The sequence below is a fragment of the Nuphar pumila genome, chromosome 12 (genome assembly GCF_984573655.1).
Source record: "Nuphar pumila chromosome 12, dmNupPumi1.hap1.1, whole genome shotgun sequence".
In the NCBI taxonomy this organism is placed as follows: Eukaryota; Viridiplantae; Streptophyta; class Magnoliopsida; order Nymphaeales; family Nymphaeaceae; genus Nuphar; species Nuphar pumila.
Window position 1 is genome coordinate 81824770 of NC_143260.1, and position 22686 is coordinate 81847455.

General features: G+C 40.1%; 1 protein-coding gene across 2 annotated transcripts in view; it reads left to right on the forward strand.

Moving 5' to 3' along the window:
• The first annotated feature begins 2862 nt into the window (after positions 1 to 2862).
• The window catches only part of LOC149821077 (gamma-interferon-responsive lysosomal thiol protein-like), a 35479-nt gene continuing 15655 nt past the window's right edge, over positions 2863 to 22686 (forward strand). Inside the window, exons 1-3 of one of the 2 annotated variants that reach the window (XM_089982845.1) lie at positions 2863 to 3185; positions 5780 to 5845; positions 11226 to 11366. In XM_089982845.1, coding sequence (XP_089838971.1) covers positions 2940 to 3185; positions 5780 to 5845; positions 11226 to 11366 — 453 coding nt within the window. In that variant the 5' untranslated portion in view covers positions 2863 to 2939. The remainder of the gene's footprint in view (positions 3186 to 5779; positions 5846 to 11225; positions 11367 to 22686) is intronic. The other variant, XM_089982846.1, reaches the window with a different exon arrangement.

A 22686-nucleotide genomic window follows, 5' to 3' on the forward strand; every position in this document is an offset into this window, starting at 1 on the left:
GTTTTCTTCCCTCAAAGTTGCTGTTAGATGTGTGCTTCAATTACTAAAACTTAAGTGTGCTTTTTATTATGGCCAAAGTTTTAAGTGTGTGTTTTTAATTTTTTCTAAACTAAAATATTGCTTTGAGAATAAATTAGTAATTTTATCAAATTAACTCAAGTTGATTTAATAGTAATCAAAGCTAAACTGTTGAAAGTGCCCGAAGTTTTACGACAACAACCGTAAGTACGACAGGCAAAGCCAACACGACTAGAGGTCTCTAATTATAAGGGTGGTTTCTCCTTGTAAGTCATCTTATGATTTGACCAAGTTCTATTCTTGATCATTTCCACTAAAACCCACTAAAATCATGGCAAAGTTAACCTCTGATTATTCTATCGCTATGCAACAAATGTCTACAATTATTTGGAAATTTTACAATTTTATCTAACAATGTTTTTTTTAAGTCATCAAGATGGTTTTGAATATTATTCACTTTGAAAATAATGTGATAACAGCAATATCTTAAATAAATTATATTTTTAAGTGTTTTCTGTTACTAATATTTTATATGTCTCAATAATTTTTTAGGCTTTTTGAAAAACAAAATTTTTAAGTTTATCCCAAGATTTCCTTCAATGAAAGACTCCTAATAACTACATTTATGACATGGGCCTACTCCTTGGCTTACTGCCTTGATTCAAGCAAAGCCAAAATTCAATGGGAGTAAGCTCACTAGTCAGGGACACCAACCTTGACTAGTCATGACCATAGTGACAAACATTTTTATCGGCAATTTCTCATTTTTAAAAAACTCACGAGAAATTGAAAAAAATTAATAAATCTTGCATTTTTTCTGCAAAATCTTGGCAATAAAAAAATTAATTAAAAAATATAAAAAAATTTTATAAGAAAATATTAATAAAAAATATTTAAAAATAAAAATACATGATTTTTTTGCCAAAAATAGCCGTTTAAAACATAAATATCGCGTTTAAATCATGGTATTTATGTTTTTTCATAAAACTCATGATATTTTGTAATTCTCGCAAGAAATTGCCGTTTTAAACTTTCAAGCAATTTCTCACGATATTATCGAGAGATTTTCATAAATCTAGCGATATTTGTCACACTAGTCATGACTAGCTGTGACTTGGGGTTGCTTGAAACAACTGGATGGTTAGTTCATACTATTATAATGCTAAAAGTTTCTTGCGGTAAATTTCATGGGATAATATATATAATGGATCCGTGCTAAACCACATTGGTGCTAAATCAGAGCCAGTGATAAATCACGTTGGTGTTAAATCAGAGCTAAAGCCCATTGACCAACCATTGTGTGCCATGATGGACGGTCAATGCGCAAAAATTCAAAAATTGCATTTTTGACTTTTACTGGCACGTGCCAGCAAAGGGTCTGAGACCTTTACTAGCGTTTTTAGTGCGACACTAAAACTCTAGAGAATTTTTTAAAAAGGTTGCACGGTCAGTGCGCTTTAACTCCGATTTAGCATCAAATGGGTTTAGCACATACCCATTTCTCTGTCTCTCTCTCTTTATATATATAAAATGGCAGCTACCTACAGCCAGTGAATAAGGTTTTAGGGTTGTCTTTTGCAAATCTGACCTAGGATAGTCCTATTACTAAAAAATCACTTGAATTGTGTTTTTTTATATAAATAATGATTTTTTATGCATTGAATATTTTTGAAAATGGTAGACCGTTGATTTATAAATACTATAATAACCTAACTGTGTATGAAATTAGATAATCAAAAAGTGGGTTCTTAGATCACGTTTGTATGGTCAGATTCTACAAATAAAAAAATCTTTCCAAAGCTGGATAGGCTAGAAAAGTAGTAACTGCCATCTAATATATATATAGAAGAGTGTATCATCAAACACTTAAGTGTTTGATGATAAGATCAGCAGTGGCGACATTGTTTTTGTGTAAAAACTTTACTTTAGTGGTGGTTGCCACCGCGGCTAAAGGTCACCAAAACTCAAAAAAAAAAAATTTACGTGGATGCTGGGTATGTCCCAATGTGTTCAACATTACTATCAATTAGGGGTGTCAAAAGGTTGGGTTTGGTTTGGACTCAGGTGGAATCAGACTTGGACCAGATTTTTGGGTATCGTAGCGAGTTCAAACTCGGGTCTAATCGGGTCTACTATAAGAAAAACCATACCCGAACCTGATAAAAACTTTATAAACCAAACCCAGATCATACCGGATAAACCATATTTTTTATCATTTTTACATTGAAAAGTAGTTGTAGGTCTTAATTAGAACTCGGGTCTGGTATAAAATTTCACAAACTATACCGGGTCAATGTATTAATAGGACCTTTGAATTCAAACCCGGATCTTAATCAGCTCTTCTTATTTATCAACCCTATAGGGTTGGGTTCGGGTCGGGTCTGGGTCAACCAAGCCGGTTGACACCCCTACTCTCAACTCTCTCTCTCTCTCTCTCTATATATATATATATATATATGTTAAATACATTTTTTTAGTTTCTTTGTTTATTTTAAAATTTTGATCATACAAATGTGAGCTGGGTAATTGATTTTTACAGAGATCAAGGCTTATCAATGATCTAAAATCTTTATAAATTTTGGAGACTCCGAATATCGTTTTTGTTTTTTTAATCTAAAACACGTGATCGAAAACACATGGAAAGACTCGGGCTTCGCGCCATCTCTTGTATATCCGAGTCTAAACCGACTCCGAGTTACGCTGGTTTGAACTTTCAAACGTGAGCGAAGCATGCCAGAATCAGACGATCTTTCTTCTCCAAGTCTGCAACAACCCTCTCCCTCCCTCTCTCTCTCTCTCTCTCTCTCTCTCTCTCTCTCTCCACACTATAAATAGCCTTAACCTCGGAATCCTTCATTCTTGTGTTCAAGGGAGTGAGAAAGTGAGTGAGGAAGAGAGGGAGGAGTAACAGTCGGATATCAATGGAAGTTTCGCGATTGAATATCCTCTGTTTCCTAATTTTCGTCCTCCTCTCTCCGTTACAATCTGAAGGAGGCAGCAAAGTCTCCGTGGATCTCTACTACGAGTCTCTCTGCCCTTACTGCTCCAATTTCATCGTCAACCATCTCCAGAAGCTCTTCTCCAATGGACTCCTGGACGCAGTCAATCTGCGCCTCGTTCCCTACGGAAACGCGAGGATCGGAGCTAACGGAACGATCGAATGCCAGGTTTTTGTTTTTCCTTGTCGATTTCGCGGTCGAATTTGCTTAAGATCCGAGAAAAGACGCATATTGTTTGGTTGATTTTCTCCGCTCTGAGTTATGGATGGATTGGATGAAAACATATGAATTGAGATTCTTCTCTAGGTGTTTGGTATGTGTTGTTTCTGATAAGGGTGTGTTTGATTTGATCAAATTGGTTACTTAATGGCTTTAATTAGATCATCAATATGCCTGAATTGGTTCGTTTGATACGTAATTGAATCCGGTAAATAATGGACAAATAACGGGTAGTCTTTGCTGAAGTTCATTCCTTGTGTAGCTTTAATGAGGTTGATAGCTAGTTGATTATTTAGTTTGGCTGCTGCGTGCATTATACCTCTATTTTGGAAGGAAACCAAGGGGTTGAGCTCGGGATTGAACGTGTCATTGCGTTTAAAAACATCGGGGCGGTTGAGAATTTAACCGAAATCCTGTGATGCTTTCTGATTGAAAAGTATTTGGTGGATATATTGAAATAGTCAGCACTGATAAAAGGAATGAATGGTGGATTCTGAACTGATATCATATCCCCTCTTTTGTGAAGTTGCAGTGATCATTGGTTTCTAGCTGCCGCTGGCACGGTGTGCCATGGCCATATGAGAAAGGATAGATGATGATAATTAGCGGCATCGACCATGAATACCTTGAACGTTTTCTTATTCCTACTGAGCATAACATAATCATCACCTCATGCATGAATGTGGTATCTCAGGTGGTCACATTAATCAGCCAACTTGAACAAGTATGAGGTGCTTAATTAGCCATTTCCCATTTTTCTGCATCTACAATAATCACTGATTTTGTCCTGTCACTGGCATTTTATGCATAGCTATATGGGAAGGTTTCCTGATTCACCTTCTCAATGCTGGAGAGGGGGAAATATTGAGGCCAAACAATTAGTAGGATTTAGAAATGCAGTCGGACATTTTTTTATTCCTACTGAGCATGGCCAATTCATCTTCATCACCACGTGCATGGGCATGGTATCTCAGGCACTCATAACTCCAACAACTTCGAGCACCAAGCTGTTTGATGGATGATTCCAAATTTGGGAGGGTAGAATAGGATGCACATATGCCATGTTTCGAGATAGATAAACAGTTAGAATCTTGTTGAGGAATCTGTAGCTAGACATTCTTATTTGCATGTATATGCCCAATCTTCATTCTTAAACATCTGTCCTTGGAATTTGAAATAGTGGGCTAGTGAAGATTCTGATGAAGAAATTTGTTGACTTGACATCCCTAGTGGTTGTGTTTCCAATCCTTGTGTTAAAGCATCTGGTCTTAAATCAAACTCCAATGATCATCAATATGTAATATCACATGACCCAATCCCTATAATGGGGTTGAAGAAACTCTTTTCTCTTGAGAGCCCTCGGTTCCTACATGGTGTAGAGTGCAGGGATTTCAGTAGAAGAAAATTCTTGTGGAAGCATTGTTCTTTTTTTTTTTCAGAAAAGAAATTAACTTTTCCAGTAGCTACTTGTGCCTGTGTGATATTGTGCTTGTGCATGTGGGTAGGTTGGTTCGAATAATTGTTGGCATGGGATGCATAAATATGTAACCAGTGGATCAACGGGAGGCAATTTGAAAGTATTTCAGTCATTACACAAGATGTAGGGAATAGGGACATTGAGTCTAAAGCCCTCACTCCAGTACATTGTAAAGCAATGTATCAGAGATAATTATTAATCTAAGAGGATAATAACGTTATGCACTAATCTGATGTTCAATGATCCTTACCAAAAACACACTAATGAGATATGAGAAAATAGGTGTGTTCAAGACGAGTAAAAGTTAGAAATACCTGTATGAATTGATATTATTAGCTTATGATCGTATCTATGTCACATGGGTGCAGGTGCGGGTGCGGGGGTGCGGCACTTTCAAAAAACCTGGGTGCGGGGGTGCGGCAAAAATATAAAAAATTATATATATATATATATATATATAAAGTCCAAAAGTTGGACATAAATGACCCTGGGTGCATTGACTGCACCCAGGGTCAGGTTGACCGCATTGGGTGCAGGTGCGACACGGGTGCGGCACCTAGTTGGAGAATCCCTGTGACATATAGAGCAAAAAAAAATTTCTTGGCAATTTTTTTTTTAAGTCCGAAAATTGGACCAAAATGACCCTGGGGTCTTGGCAATTTTTTTAAGTCCGAAAATTGGACATAAATGACCCTGGGTGCGGCACCTAGTTGGAGAATCCCTGACATATAGGGCAAAAAAAAATTGGCAATTTTTTTAAGTCCAAAAATTGGACCAAAATGACCCTGGGTGCGGTCCAGGGTCGGGTTGACCGCACCCGCGTCGACGCGGGTGCGGCACCCTGCTAGTCGAATCCCTGTGACATAGGATCGTATTGATTATATTGTATTATCTTTTGGGAGTTTCTATTTGCAATGATTGTGGCGTATTATATCATCTGTGGCATAGACTTTTTTTTTTCTTAATGTGGTGATCATTGTCTCTTTTCTTTATTCTGTCTAATTTGTTTTTTGCATAGGACATACTTTCAGGAGAAGTCTTCAATTTGTTTTTTCTGTTTTTGCAGCATGGCCCATTTGAATGCTTTCTGAATACGGTGGAAGCATGTGCAATAGATATCTGGCCTGATGTGGTATGGACAATCTCTTTCCATAGCTTTTGAAATGAGTCAATATAGCTGCAAAATAAATGGCAGTTAACACTTTACAGAATATCTGCATATGCTTATGTGCCTCTTGTTTGGTCTGTGTGTCTGCATGTTGAAACTTTATATGTATGTGTCAATGCATGTGTGCAGAAACGTATGTGTGTGTGCGGCTTGATTATATTTCATCTTATCTTATTTTTCTTCATTTTACCTTTTATTTTGATTTGCTATAGTTCATAAAGTACACACTCATATTTTTTGTTTTTATGTATCTCTTACAATTTGTTTATTATGATAATATATAACTCTCATCCGATGTTTCTAAGTATATGCATATTAACAATTCAAACATGCTGATCTTCCATAAGCATTCCCAACTAAATTATGTAGCTGGTTGACCGGTTTGTTAGCAAATTTCTTTTTCTCTTGGGGGAAGAAGAAAGTAGCTTTATATCAATAGCTCATCCAGTTTTGTTATATCATAAATTATTTCATAATATCAATTATTTTTATCAAAGAGCTAAAGACCGCAAACTGAAAGAAGGAAGCTTCAAAGTAAACTAAGCAATGTGAAATCCTAAATGCATCATAAGTTAATTTTGTTTCGAAGAAGAAGCTTTCTTTTACATTGTTATGATGCCTAAGTTCATGCCATACAGAAACAAATTAGCTCCACATTAATGTTATTTAATTACTAGCACTCTTCCTTCTCCCATTATCAATATGTTTAGAAAGTACAATGAATTAATGACATTTGCTGTTTGTAGTGCCATAAAGGTATATGTTATATTCTCTTCATTGGAATACTTTTATGCATTTTGGAGAAATAATGGGTAGCAGTTTTCCTATTTAATTTGCTTTCAACTTGGTCATTACCAAAGGTCCTTGAGACATCAGTTTTATGTTACTAAAAACTAATGGTCATGTTCTGTTTCTGTTGACACCTCAAAATTTACTACTCATTGTTGAAACCACAAACTCTAAGGATACTTGATGGACAATGGGAATACTGAGCATTTCAGGGCCCTTAAGATAAATACACCTCATACACTTACTCTTCCTCTCCATTAGAACATTTATAGCCATTTAAGGCTTGAGAAAGCCTATTGTCACCCTCTAGAACCATGGGCAAGATACCATGGTTCCTTTCTGAGCTATTCCCAAATGTTAGGAACCATACATAAGTGCAGAAGGTGTGGATCTAGGAACATCAGACACCAACCCCCCTCCCCTTCCAAAGTGGTTTCCTATGTTTCCCATAAACACAAAGGAGCTTGGTAACATTTGCAATGTGTGCCAAGAAAACTTGTAATGTATCTAATACATGGCACAAACATGAGGCTAGCCCACGAGATAAGGTTAGTAATGTTTTAGTATATGTCGTCAGGTTCTTGACTAATGACACAAGAATACTTGTCCAACAAAAGAACTTCACTAACATTTGAGCTGGGTGTTATGAACTCCTTAACATTTCAGATAGATGTCCTCATGCATGTCACCCAGGCTTCTTAATGTTTGGATGGGTATTGTGGACCTCCAAATGTCTTTTATGGGTGCCCTTATGCATGTCACCCAGGTTTCCATAACTTTTGGATGTCACAATCTTCCGAATGTTTGTGTTAAGTTTCTCTGTGCATCCCAAGGGACTTTCATAATGTTTCGAGGTAGTGTCCTCCCCACATGATTTTGCCAAAAGAAATATGGCATCATGCCCAAGGGTTTCTACATTTGGCTTGAACAAGTGTCATGGTGTTCATAAGAGCATTTACGCTGCAATAAATGGCTATCAATAGGGTTCCTAATGAACAGAAAAGGATATTTGATCTCATCCTCAGCTACCCAAGTTTGGTGCCTAGGCTATCACCCTTCTGTTATTGCCTCCTTTATCAGTATCCTGTATCCCAGCTGTCAAATATCGGAATAGTCTTGTCATAAAAGCTTGGTGACTCTGACTTCACCACCCATAACTATCTCTTTGACCTATCCAAGAACTTGATTGTCAGACCTTTACTCTTGGCTTTGAGGAACCATCACATAGACCTGCCTTTCCACTGGAAAAAGAAACTTCTGTGGTGTATCAGAAATTCACTATTCTTGCATTTCTAGAAGCGAAATCATCGAGGGTTTATCTTTTTATACCTTGAAATGAATTGACAACTGTGGATCTATAGTTCAGAGAGTTAAACACCAATTTTCCCTCATTGGATCTACTTTCTTGTACCCTGGAGAGTGAGACACCAGTTTATCCCCTCTGACCTTGCTTGTTTCAGCAATTTATGATACCATTTGTAGTGCCATAGTTTTATTGCCCATGAAAAATGAGAATGTCTTTGTCAGAAGTAAGGTGGAACCTCTAAATGTCCAAGATGCATCTAAGCTTCCATGGTCTTTTTTTTTTGTATTTTTCATTTTTTTAATGGGGAAGGGATGTGGGGGTTGCATAATTTGATTTTGTCTTTGTCATTGACTAGGTGATACTATTCTACACAACTATTTGTTCATCTCTCCACAGAGCACCATAAAATCCAATATTTGATCTTTGGAATTTTTATCCACCAGGATAGGCTCAGGTTTGGAACACTGTTTTGAAAGGGCTCCTGATGCAGGGCAAGATGCATTTTAGTTACCTGGACACAATTTGGTATATTTGATTTGTTCTAAATGAATGCTTTGACATGGTTATTGCATTCTAAATTAAAGTTTCATACTAGTGCAGATACCATACTCCAGGTGTCAAGGAGGGGCTGTACTGGGGTTAGTTATAACTTTCTACTTGGCCGCCGCCCTTAGGACTTGCACCCTGAGCACCTTACATTTGCACTAAGCAATTGCCCTCTGTTGATTTTAAAATTCTGAGCTGTAAATTGATGTGAAGGGTCTAAAGAGAAGGGCACCTTACTTTTGGACTAAGCAATGACCCTCTGTTGCATTTTAAATTCTGAACTGTAAATTGATGTGAAGGGTCTAAAGAGAAGGTCAACTTTGACTCTGCTATAGAAACAAAAATTATAGGATGGTCAGTACCTTTACCAAAGTAAAGTTTTAAAACCCGGTGACTTGTCACTCGGCTCGTCCTTGAGTGACTCGTGACTCAGCCAGGTCAACTCGGTGACTTGGCCAGTCATGTTAACTTTATATTTTATATAAAATATATAAATATATGTATATATTATCTATATTTTATAGTATTTTACCAATATATTATATATAATATACATTATATGATATTTTTTATAATATATTTAATGTATAAGTTTATTAATACATGTATAATTATTTTTTATATATAATATACATAATATTTATATTATATTTCATATAATATATGTAATTATATATCAAATATATTATATATGTATATATATATGCATGACTCGCCCATGACTTGGCCTAGTTTTGTAAAAGCCGAGTTACACCTGTTTTTTGACCCGGTGACTGGGCGATCCGGGCCCAGTCAACTGAGTCACTGGGTCAACCCGGTGAGTTTTAAACTATGACCTTTACAACACACCATAAAACCACAGCATTTTTAATTGTAAACTGGAATATATGTCCTTGGTATGACAGACATATTAAGGCTACATAATCTACGATTTCTGTCTTTAAGAGGGAAAAGATAAGAGTTAATGCCTTTAAAGCTGAAAAACACTAAGATCTACTACTCTCAAAGAATTTATCTATCTACTTAAAATTCTTGTTATGAATGCTAGCTCTGTGGGCTTTGCAGCTAGAGGGAAAAGCTGCTGTCCTTGATAGGTTTTGAAAAAATAGTAACAAGTTTCCAAAGTGAGCCATCTAAGGAAACTCCTGATCTAAAGCAATTAATTGTAGTATTATAAATATGCCTAATAATTTAAGAAAAATAAAAAGTGAGAAACCAGAATTTTTCTGGGTTTTCTCATACCAAGCCAAAATTGAATCTTGACTTGCCGGAGATCCAAGTCCAAACTGAAATAAGCTTTTGAAGGGTCAAAGTTACATATTCAGTCATTGAAAAATGAGGCAGGAAGGCTAAAACATATGAAACTTGTATATGAGGGATTAAAACTTGAAGTTCCACTTCTTACAAAGAAAACTAAAAGATTAAGCAATGTCTTATATGGTACAATAAGAAGGGTAAAAAGATAGAAATGCCCCTAATAACAAAACCTTTAAAAAAGCATGATATGTACATACTAGTATCCCAAAAACTGTGGAATTATCAAGTTTGGTAAGGTAGTTCTGAATGCAAGATGTCAATAGATTATTTTAGATGATTTAAACTAGGGGAATTGGCTCTAAATTGTAATGTATGTCATGTTAATTATCTCCACACAAAAGATATTCATGACATAGTCATCATTCCTCTCATTGTGCTCAATATGCTTTCAAAAAATTGTTATTTCTAGTAATATGAATTTTTTCATAATCAAGGGGTTCAATGAGATAGTTGGATGATTAGGTTGCATTATCATAACAGTTCTCTGGTTGAAATCCAATAGGGGTTATCTCCCAGCTTGATTATCCGAGAAGATATTTTTTTTCCCTAATCAAACAAGGGGAGCTTTAAGATGCAAGCAAGAGACGCTAGTGATAAGAAGTCGTTGCCACATAAAAGGAAGGTACTAAGTTATATTTGGAAGATATAAGAAAGTGGACTAATTAACTGAATAAATTTTACTTGGCCAAGCAATTGTTGCATACTGCAAAATTCACCTTCCTGCTAGCCACTTGTAGCATTGTCAGTTTAAAAATACAAAAGTTTGGAATTTCTGGAACAGTCATTGATCTTTACTGGATCTATGGACCCCAATTAGCATTGTTAGTTTATAATGGATTTCTTGATATTACTCGTTGAAACTATAGAATATATATTGATATTGCAAGGAATGCGAACAAGTTCTTCTGAAAGATTAGAGATTAGTGTTTATTCCATTTGCTGATCTCTAGCATTCATGGTCTGTGTTGATCAATGAAGAATATATTGCAAAATCCAAGTATCTTTAGTATATCACATGAATGAACTGCCAGGAGCTAATATGGAGTTGGTTTGACTGCCTAGGGTTTCTATGACTGGCAGAAACGCCACATGGTCATGTTTTATGTGATGCTTAGTGTAGTTGGTCTTAAGCAAGTCATCTTTCGATCCTAGTCTATTCTTTAATTTGTCTAATTCTTTTTTCTCTTCTATCATTATGTAATATTGTACATCATAATCCACTTTGAAAGTTGTGTTAATTTATTTTACTTTCTTGATTTGTAAAGACCTATGTTGGAAGCAAGATTTTTTCTGATTATATCTACTGAAAACTGACTCCTTTTCTTTTCTTGTTTTGGTTTATGATCATAATTTATACTAATTGATATTATTTTTAATTATATGCAGCATGTACATTTTAGTTTCATTTATTGTGTGGAGGCTCTTGTCATAAAGGGTGAATACACACAGTGGGAGACTTGTTTTACCAAGACTAAATCAGACATTCAACAGATTGCAGAATGTTACAACAGTGGACATGGGAAAAAGGTGTCTTTTTTCTCTCCTTTTTTTTGGTCTTATTTTAGCCGCCATCCAGCATAATGTCAATCTATGTCACATAGGTGTGGGTGCGGCGATACAACACTTTAGAAAAGCTTGGGTGTGGGAGTATATATATATATCCGACAGACCTGGCTCTGTATAGCCAGACTGATTCAAACCTGGGTTTATTTTGACCCAGGTCAGATTTTGACTGAGTCAAAGCAAACCCAACAGACCCAGGTCCAATTCAGACCTAGGTCTGCTTTGATGCAAGACTGAGTCTAACTTGGGTCAGAATAGGTCCAGGTACAATTCAGATCTGGGTTGCTTTGACCCAAGTCTGAATCAGACTTAGGTCTAAACAGACCCAGGTCAGACCTGACACCTGAGTCTGACCCAGTTAACACTTGGCTGCTTGCTTGCGCCAGGTGTTGTAAACCCATAAAAAAAATAAGAAAAATGGAAAAAGAGGGGAGGAAAAGGGGAAAATGGGAGAGAGAGAGAGAACCTCGATGTATAGGCAACAGAGGAAGAAGAGGAGGAGAAGCAAAATGGAGCCGGAGAGGAGGAAGGAATGTAGGAGGAGGCGGAACAAGAGGAGTGCGAGATAAAGAAGGAGGACGACAAACCCAGCCTTCTGTGTGTGTGTGGATAGGCAACCCTCTCTCTCTCTCTCTCTCTCTCTCTCTCTCTCTCTGACATGTTTGCCACACCAGGTGCCGCACCCGCATCCGTGTCGTATCTCGTTGATGCGGGTGCGAGGACCCTTTTGCCGAGTCCCTGTGGCATAGATGTCGATTGCTTGAAAATAAAATTTGTCTAATTGGTAAACTTCTTGAGGGTCATCATTTTTGTATCCTCTAAATTTGGTGAACTTGGGATCTTTGATTCCTCGCACCGCCTACTCGCTATTCATGAATGCTTGGAAGTGGTACCTTAGATCAATCAAGCCAACCATCAAATCCTGTATAGCAACTGTATGGCAAATCTATGTCACATAGAAATTTCACTTAGCATGTGTGTGCCATGTCAACATGACAAGACACTGGACACAATACGACACACCATGACACTTCTTGGACATAGTCATACATGTCCCTAACATGGCTAACACCGTTCATTAACTTTATCTATTTCGGCCGTGTTTGGGTCTGTTTTCGTTTATTGCTTACAAAAATAAATTCAACCACATTTTATAATGAATATACTTGCCCTTATTTTTAATTAAGTGAATGTCTGGATCACCAACTATTTAAATTTTAATGAGTAAGAAAAGAAGATTAGTTAGGAGTGGTGATGATGGCGATGGTGGATGACAGTGGTAGATAGTGGTGCTAGTACTGGTGATGGTGGATGGTAGTGGTTGCAATGGTGGTGGTGGTGGTAATGGTGGATGATAGTGGTGGTAATGATGGTGACGGTGGTGGTGGTAATGACATAGTGATGGTGGCATTGGTGAGGGTGGTGCTGGTGGTAATGGTGGACGGTAGTGGTGGTGGTAATGGTGATGATGTTGGTGGTAATAGTGGTTGTAATAACAAAAAAAAAAGAAGTTTTGGTTTGGGCCGGACCCGACCTGGGCCACCACCCCTCGCTGTCATTAAAAGAAAGCGAGGCAGGCGGGAGGAGGGTTACGAACCCCCCCCCCCCCACCACCTCTCGCTCTTTGTTCTCTCCCTCACCGACCCTCTCGTCTCCCTTTGTCTCTCCATTTCTCTCTCTCTCGCTCGTCCACTGTCACCGACGCCAGCGACCCCCGACAGCCGCCACCGACATCAGCGACCCCCCCTTTCCTTCCGGCGAGCTCCTCTTCAGCGAGCTTCCTCCGAAAACCCCCTAGTATGCCACCGCTTCCTCTTTTCCCCTCTTTTCCCTATGTCTCTTCTCTCTCTCTCCCTCACTTCCCTGTGCCCCCTTTTAGCAGGGGAGGGGCACGACAACCCTCCCTGCTCTCCGTTACGGTAGGGGAGGGGGGCTGAGCCTCCTCCCTTCTCTCGTTACGGCAGGGGAGGGGTTGAGCCCCCTCCTTGCTTCCGTTACGGTAGGGGAGGGGCCGAGCCCTTCCTCCCTGCCCCCTTTTTGATGTGCCAGCAGGGGCCGATGGCCCCTGCCTTTTTGTTTGCCAGCAGAGGCCAATGGCCCCTGCCTTTTTGTTGTGCCAGCAGGGGCCATCGGCCCCTGCCTTTTTGTCTGCCAGCAAGGGCTGATGGCCCCTGCCTTTTTGTTTGCCAGTAGGGGCCGATGGCCCCTGCCTTTTTGTTTGCCAGCAGGGGCCGATGGCCCCCTGCCCTTTGTGCGCGAGCCTATACCCTTGGCCAGCAGGCACGGGAAATCTTTGGAAGCTACATCGTGATGGGGACAGATCATTACAATTGTTGGTCTCCAACGAGGAATTCCTAGTAAACGTGAGTCATCTGCTCGCATTGACTACATCCCTCTTTTGGCAGCAAGGGTCATTTGGCCCTGCCCCATCCTTTCTTTTTTCAAGGCAATTGGGACGGTTGGCCTCAGCGCTATCTATCGGAGAAGTCGAGCCTTCTCCTTGCTTTTGCTTTTGTCTGGGTTGCATGTTAATATCGCATATTTGCAGCTACGACGGATCTCACTCGCGCTTCGCGACCCGAGCCGTCAATCGTGTACATCCGCAGACGCCAGCGAGCTCGCAACTCTCCAAGGTAGGGGAAGATTGCACGGAAGACTTGGATAATTGAATTAAGTTCAATTAAACTAAAAACGACCATTAAATGAATATATATATATACAAATATATATTTATACGATTATGCACTTCACTCAAGGATGCGGTTTCGCAATCCTTGCCCTTTACCTTCTATCAGTTTTTACTTGCCGTCACGCATCGCATCGAGATTTAGCGTTGCACTTCTGTTTACTGCCTTTACCTTGCCGTCGCACTATGCGCCTAGGCTTTTACTTTTGCATATGTGTTGGTATTGTCTTGCTATTGCAGATGACGTGCAGGTTCTTGCTCTTTGCGTATACCTTAAGGGCATCCTCGCGGAGGATGCAAGGGGCATTTACCACTCTCCCTCTTGCGACAAGAGTTCAGTCGAGAGCGAACGACACATCCTCTTCTAAGGAGAAAGATGCCTCGCAAGGATCCTGGCTCTTAGTGTGCGCAGTCCTGCAGAGTCGACTTGAGATTTAGGGAGCTGCGCAAAAGCATCAAAGACTGCTCCAAATCGAAGCATTTAGAAGGAAGTGACTGGCTGGTTCTGCTCGCCTTTTTGGCATATCTCGGGTGATCACGAATTGGGGGTTCGAGCGAACTTCTTAGCGGGTGTTCTGTTGAGAAACCCGTATCCCGTCTATCGAGGCCGGTATCGAGTCATGCGAGACATGTAGATACCCCGATACCGGATGTGATTCGAGAAAACCACATGTATAATGTTGGCACAAGGTACTGTTGTTTCAAAGGATAAAGTAAAGTAGACAAACTTTGCATCTTTGTGAAACACTCCTGTTGAGGCTTCTATTGAGGAGCTATACCCCCCTTCATCCTAGAGTACTTGTAGTCGTGCACGACACGTCTAGTACTGCGATGATCGGATGAGACGGTCGTGCGACCTCAAACAGTGCTAAATGCACAATGCTGTAATCACATAAATGGCCTCACATTCGCCTTCACAAGCAAGATGCTCGAGTGGTTTAAAGACCACAACATAGAATGGGTCGTTAGTTAAGCAACCCCTAACGTACCTATTTGCTTCTATGTGTCTGTCAAGGGAGAGGATAGAGCGGTACAAACTCCAATGGATAGGTTGTTAACAACCACCCTACAGGCAACGATTCGGCCTCCCGAGTCATTGGAGTTAGGGGAAAGGGGCTACAATAGTTAGCTCAACAGTTCTGCAGAAGTTGGATGCATCCGTGGCACTGCCTCCTTTGGGGAATCCTCTCTCGGCTAAAGTCGTCCCTTTGGAGCGGACTCAACTAGCTATTCAGGTTATTGAAAATACATAGAATAACAGATGCCCGAACTAGTCTCAGTTGTTTCTATATTTTGCCTGCACGTACCCGCAGGTTAGTAATTATCGAAACATAAGGTTTGTTCACACTGGTCGTAGGGTCGTGTGACTCGCTTGCACTACTGACTTGCTTGCACTACACTCGCTTGCACTATTGACTCGTTTGCACTATTGATTCGCTTGCACTACTTATTCGCTTGTACTACTTACGCGCTTGCACTATTTTACCTCGTGCATTGCTTACCTGTTTGACTGCATATCTGCTTTAAACTGCGTAACCTACTGAATTAAATTTACATAATTCAGTTCCTTGTAGTCTCTCTTGTGCACCTACTAGTTTTTCACGAAACTAACCCATTCTATGGGTACATGTGATGATTAGGTACACCACAGGCGATGGCGTGATGGCAAGATGGCTCCAAGACGTTCTTCTTTCTGCTCTTAGCTCGCGTCCTGTTGTTTGGGGTTTTGAAACGGATTTTCCTTGGATATCCGAATTTTGTACTATTTAGAGAACTTCTTAAATGAAAGTGACTTTTCCAAGTGTTTGCAAGTAACATGGGTTATGTGTTTTGGTTCTTTTAGCTAATGCGCCCAAAGTTGTCCAGCTTGCCTTTCTAAAATTAATAAAAGTATAGTCTTTCGCTGATTTCGTAAACCATCTCTCAGACGAAGAGATTCCTTTTTAGTCTCTCGTCTGTTTTTCTGAAAGGTTTGCAAGTTTGAAATTTTGGGGCGTTACAACTTGGTATCAGAGCTAAGGAAAACAAGAATTCTTGACCAAGGTTGTTAAATGTGATGAGGCGAAGCGAGGCGTTGAGCTTGCGCTTCGCCTCTGAGGCATATGCCTCAGGTACTGAGGCGTACGCCTCTCACAACTGGTATGGAAGTGAAGCGGTGGGAGGGGAGGCAGGGAGCAGCGGAGGAGCAGTTGTCCGGCACGTGGCGGTGGATCCACCGACACTTGGGGTTAGCACAACCGGCGAATCGGGCGGAGGAGGAAGACTTGGGGATGAAGGAGGGGATTCTGGAGGTTGATGAGAGGCAATTTGCGCATCACAGCACGCCTCAGTACCTTGAGCATGTGCCTCGCCTCTGAGGCGTACGCTTCAGGTACTGAGGCGTACGCCTCTCACAACACTGTTCTTGACCATTGAGCATCTGCATCGCGCTGTGAGTATACTTTTCCTCTTGCTTAGTAGGTGCACTTTGCATTGTTAAGTTAAGTGGCTTGACACGTTTTGCTTATGTACCAGCATTGCTGGGGTTACATAAACTACTCTTGTTAAACATGAATAGTACTTATGCTTTTGCTTGTTTCGAGCTTTCTAAAATTTCTAATAATTTGGTTTTCCTTGTTTACTGTAAGGATGGCAAGGAACTCGAACGAAGGGTCTACTGACGAATGGTCAGATCAGCGGGGATTCGTGATGGATTCCCTAGGTTCCCTGGCAGCGGCTATACAAGACCAGATTCGTTTCCAAAGGGAACCAACGCTCGTTCCTGAGACGATCCCGCATACCGCAGTGATGTATGAGAAATTTCTGAAGCTTGACCCCCCAACCTTCGACGGCAAGTCCGACCCAGACATGGTCGATAACTGGGTGAAGGAGGTGGAACGAGTGTTTGAGGTCTTGTCAGTGCCCGATGACAAGAAGACGCTATTCGGGACCTTCAGGCTGAAGGGGAATGCCCGCAGTTGGTGGGACATGGCCCGGGGTGTGCAGTTTTCGGGAATTTCGCTCATTCCTTGGGAAGCTTTCAGAAAGGCTTTCTTGGAGAACTACTTCCCGCCTCACTCGAGGGAGAAGAAGAAGGTGGAGTTCTTGGAGCTCTGCCAGGGCAATTCGAGTTTGACGGATTACATCGCCAAATTCCAGAGTTTTGAACCCTACTGCCCCAACCTGTTCGCGGATGATCGCGAGCGAGCAGGAAAGTTTGTTCGGGGGCTGAAGGAGGGACTCATGCATCGGGTCCTAACGAGCATGCCCGAGACAACTCTACTTTTTTGGAGGAAGCTAGGAGCGACACCTGTATCCTACTTTTCTGAGAAAAGTAGGGAGAGACATGTGTCAGTCTACTTGAAGGAGGGAGAGGTTGACACGTGTCCTCTGCAGGAGACACACTTCAAATGGCGCCACCTCAGAGGAGACAAGTTTTACTTTTTCTGGACAGGATAACACATGACACTTGGCCTCTCAGGGTGACCTTGGAATGACACATGGCGCAGGGTGGATACTGACACGTGGCATGGAATGAGGAGGATGTCTAATGACATGTGGCGGCTTCTTAAGGTAGCCCCACACTGACACTTGGCAGATAAATGGGAGGAGAGAGAAAAGACAAGTGGCGCCAATCCAGGGGACAAGGCTCCTATATTTTTGGGTTTTTTAAAACTTAGGTTTTTCAAAAGAAAAAGCCTGTGTGACACCACCTCAGTGTGGGTCCCACATTGCTTCTTTATTGAAATAAGGACAAGACAACAACCGCTTTTTGGAATTTTCATGAAATCTGGACTAATTGGTAAAACAGAAGTTTTTGAAAAGAGTTGGCCCCTGTAGGGCGATTTTGTAAAAGAATGATAGTTGAAATAGTTTGACAAAAGGGAAAAATCTAAGGTGAAGTGATTGAAATCCATATTGAAAACTATCCAGATTGTTTTCTTGAGAAACTATTTTGAAATTTGGAGTCCTGGGGGTAAAATGGGAAGAATTGATAATTTTGAAGACCCAGGGTTTTGAAATCAATTTTGAAAAGAGTTGAAACTCAAATCTGGATTGAAAATTTTGAAATCAAGAGTTCTGGACCTCGAAATGACATGCTGTGCAGTGCAGTGTTATGAGATGCTCATGCAATGATATGCAATGCCATGTCTTATGCAATATAATCTTGAACCAAGACTTGGAGATTCCTGTCTTCTGTCAGGAATAAAACTTTTGAACATCTGAGCTAAAAATAGAGAAATTTTGAGAGTTGCAGATGAAATTTAGACTTTTGCAAGGTCCGGGCTCCGAAAATGACCATTTTGCCCTCCGGAGATTTCAGAGGCTGTATGTTGATGCTTGGTGGAAATGTTGGAGAGGTGAATGAAAATTTGGGGTGTTTACAGATGCCCCTCTTTGCTACTAAGCCGGCTTGTGGCCGAGCTTAGTGGCAAAGAAAAACATACCAAATTTGGGCTATATAAAAAAAATGCCCCAGTTAGAAGGATCTGACTGGGTATGAGGAAATTAGCCCGGTGATCAAGATAGATATGAAATGGAGAATGAAGAGAAAAGATTTGCTCTATAAGAGCGAAGTTCAGGTTTTATGCCCTTAACCTGGATGGGACAGAAATACCTCGCTTGGAACGAAGCTCAGGTTTTAACCCTTGACCTAATTGGGGAATAGAATATCTCATCGAAATGAGACTCAGGTTTGTACCCTTAACCTGATCGGGCGAAAAATGGAATACCTCTTTGATTGAGGCTCAGGTTTGTACCCTTATCCTGATCGGGCGGAAGATGGAATACCTCTTTGATTGAGGCTTAGGTTTGTACCCTTATTCTGATCGGGCGGAAGATGAAATACCTCTTTGATTGAGGCTCAGGTTTGTACCCTTATCTTAATCGGGCGGAAGATGAAATACCTCTTTGATTGAGGCTTAGGTTTGTACCCTTATCCTGATCGGGCGGAAGATGGAATACCTCTTTGATTGAGGCTCAGGTTTGTACCCTTATCCTGATCGGGCGGAAGATGGAATACCTCTTTGATTGAGGCTCAGGTTTGTACCCTTATCCTGATCGGGTGGAAGATGAAATACCTCTTTGATTGAGGCTCAGGTTTATACCCTTATCCTGATCGGGCGGAAGATGGAATACCTCTTTGAATGAGGCTCAGGTTTGTACCCTTATCCTGATTGGGCGGAAACTGGAATATTTGGAAGGTGAGTAAGACAACTTTTCTTGAAGAAGAACGAGGCTATGGAAATGGAATTGTAAGAGACAATCTTGAAAGATGATCAAGACGATCCGGTGAATTCTTCATCAGTGTGAAATATGAATAAAGTAAGGAGTAAGACGACTCTTTCGACAATGGCAATCTTTTGATAAGGTAACTCTTTCGGCAACGCGAAAGACAAACAAGGCAAACTCTTTCAGAGAAGAGTAAGGCAGCTCTTTTGACAACGCAAAAGATGAATAAAACAATTTTTCCAACGAAGGATAAGGCAACTCTTTTGGCAATGCGAAAGATGAACGTTGGCGATCCAAAGGAACAAGGCGATTCTTTCAACAACGCGAAAGATGACAAAGGCAATCCAAAGGAAAAAGGCGATTCTTTCGACAATGCAAAAGATGACAAAAGGCAATCCAAAGGAACAAGGCGATTCTTTCGACAACGCGAAAGATGACAAAAGCAATCCAAAGAAATAAGGTGATTCTTTCGACAACGCGAAAGATGACAAAGGTAATCCAAAGGAATAAGGTGATTCTTTCGACAACGCGAAAGATGATAAGGCGATCCAAAGGAATAAGGCGATTCTTTCGACAACGTGAAAGATGATAAGACGATCCAAAGGAATAAGGTGATTCTTTCGACAACGCGAAAGATGACAAAGGCAATCCAAAGGAATAAGGCGATTTTTTCGACAACGCGAAAGATGACAAAGGTAATCCAAAGGAATAAGGTGATTCTTTCGACAACACGAAAGATGATAAGGCGATCCAAAGGAATAAGGCGATTCTTTCGACAACGTGAAAGATGATAAGGCGATCCAAAGGAATAAGGTGATTCTTTCGACAACGCGAAAGATGACAAAGGCAATCCAAAGGAATAAGGCGATTTTTTCGACAACGCGAAAGATGACAAAGGTAATCCAAAGGAATAAGGTGATTCTTTCGACAACGCGAAAGATGATAAGACGATCCAAAGGAATAAGGCGATTCTTTCGACAACGTGAAAGATGATGAGGCGATCCAAAGGAATAAGGCGATTCTTTCGACAACGCGAAAGATGACAAAGGCAATCCAAAGGAATAAGGCGATTCTTTCGACAACGCGAAAGATGACAAAGGTAATCCAAAGGAATAAGGTGATTCTTTCGACAACGCGAAAGATGATAAGGCGATCCAAAGGAATAAGGCGATTCTTTCGACAATGCGAAAGATGACAAAGGTAATCCAAAGGAATAAGGCGATTCTTTCGACAACGCGAAAGATGGCAAAGGTAATTCAAAGGAATAAGGCGATTCTTTCGACAACGCGAAAGATGATAAAGGCAATCCATTCGGAGAGAAGGCTAATCTTTCAACAACGTGAAAGATGATAAAGGCTATCATTTCGGAGATAAGGCTAATCTTTCAACAATGTGAAAGATGACAAAGGAAAATCTCTCGAAGGGGTCAAGATGCATCAATATGGACCTCAAGCTCTCACTTAACGTCAGGATAGCTAGAAAATTTTGTCAAAATGTTGAAAATTTATTGTTGATTCAAAGTAATTGAAAATGATGCTCATTGTTGTGAAAATATTCCTTATTTTCTACCTGAAGTATTACCTCCAAACAGGATTGACTTCATAGAATCAAGATTTGGAATCCAAATTGCTTGCGATTGACATTCTTCAAAGAAGTTATCAATTTCTTTGATATGAGCAGGAAAGAGAATTTGATATCATGAAAGCAATTGATGAAAGAGTATTGATAATAGAATTTCACAAATTTAAAGAAGATTCTTGATAGATGTGGCGGTTTGATATCAATGGGAGCTTCTCTCATGATAATCTTTCTGCACTCTTTTTTGGCTCTTTTGGGCTTCGGGAGAGTTCATTACATCATCCTTTATTCTGGCTAGATGTCCTGACTTTTCTCTCTTTCTTTTTCCTCTCTCTCTCTCTTTTTGGGAAGGGTACATCACAAACTCCTTCAACTTGGAGATGTTTTGATCCTTCTTTTCCTCAGGGGTCATGTTGATGATATTGGCTCATTGGCTTGGAGATCTTTGGGTAATAACTGAAATTGAATATCTTTTAGGGATTGTCGGGAGGTTCATCGCATCTGCCTTCATCTCGACAGTGCTTTGGACTTTCCGTGGAAGGATCCGTCACAAACTCCGTCATCTTGGAGATGTTTCAAATCTTCTTTGGCCTCGGGGGTCTACTTGCTTAATTCACCTTCATCTTGACGACAAGTGAGAGATCCCTTTTGCAGATATTTAATTGCAGCTTAGGTGATTTTGAGGAGACAGGGCTTGGGTGAATTCTCTCTTTTTCCAGCGCTCAGGATATTTTCACTGTCTCAATTTTGCAAGAATGGTCTTTAAAAATGTGCCATTGACTGCGATCAATATCAATCATCTATGGCTTTGCAAAAACATTGAATCTTCTTTTCTGGCCATATCGAGGATTTATCCTTTATCCTTTTGGTTGACCAATAGAAAGAATTTGGATTTTGAATCCTTCTTCACAAAAGCTTTGCCTTTTTAGAAGTAATACTGAGGTAAAATTTTGTGCAATAAAATTTTGAAATCAACAGGTAATTGATTGGCAAATTGACAAAGTGTTCTTTGAAATCCTTAGTAAAAGAGATCGCTTGTCATCCGAGTTGACACATCCATGACGATGATACTCAATTTCGAAGGTAAGTCCTGGCATAAGGCTGGATTTTGAAGGTAAGCCTAACTCAAAAACTGGTTTTGAAAGACCATCTGAATCAGGACTCAGGTTTTACAAGGAAAGCTGGAAGATTCGAGTCGAAACTCGAGCCTTCGAAGGAAAGCTAGGAAGTTTGGTTTCTAAGAAGATAAAGTTCGGGTCGAAACCCAAATCTTCAAAGGAAAAACTAGGCCAATTCAGATTTTTGAGTCGAAACTCAAATATTCAGAGAAAAGTTGGAAAGTTCGAGTCGGGGCTCGAATCTCAAAGGAAAACTAGGAAGTTCAGATTTTGAAGGAAAGAAAACTCGAGTTAAAACTCAAATCTTCGAAGGAAAGCAGGAAGGTTCGAGTCAGGGCTTGAATCTCAAAAGGAAATTGGAAAGTTTAGATTTTGAAGGAAAGAAGACTTGAGTTAAAATTCAAATCTTCAAAGGAAGGCTGGAAAGTTCGAGTCAGGGCTCGAATCTCAAAGGAAAATCTTTAATCAGAAGATTGAATTTTGAAAATCGACAGCGCGAGGACTGGGATTGAAAGTTTTGAGAATGGCCAGTTCGAGGACTGGATTATCTGACTTGCAATGAGAAAGACCATCATATTTAGATGTATGTGGTCTGATTTTCAAGATGAACTCCTTATCCTAAACGGGGATATGAATAGAAATTGGAGAATTTTGGGGAAATCATGGAAAATGGTTCAGGTTTATCCCTTAA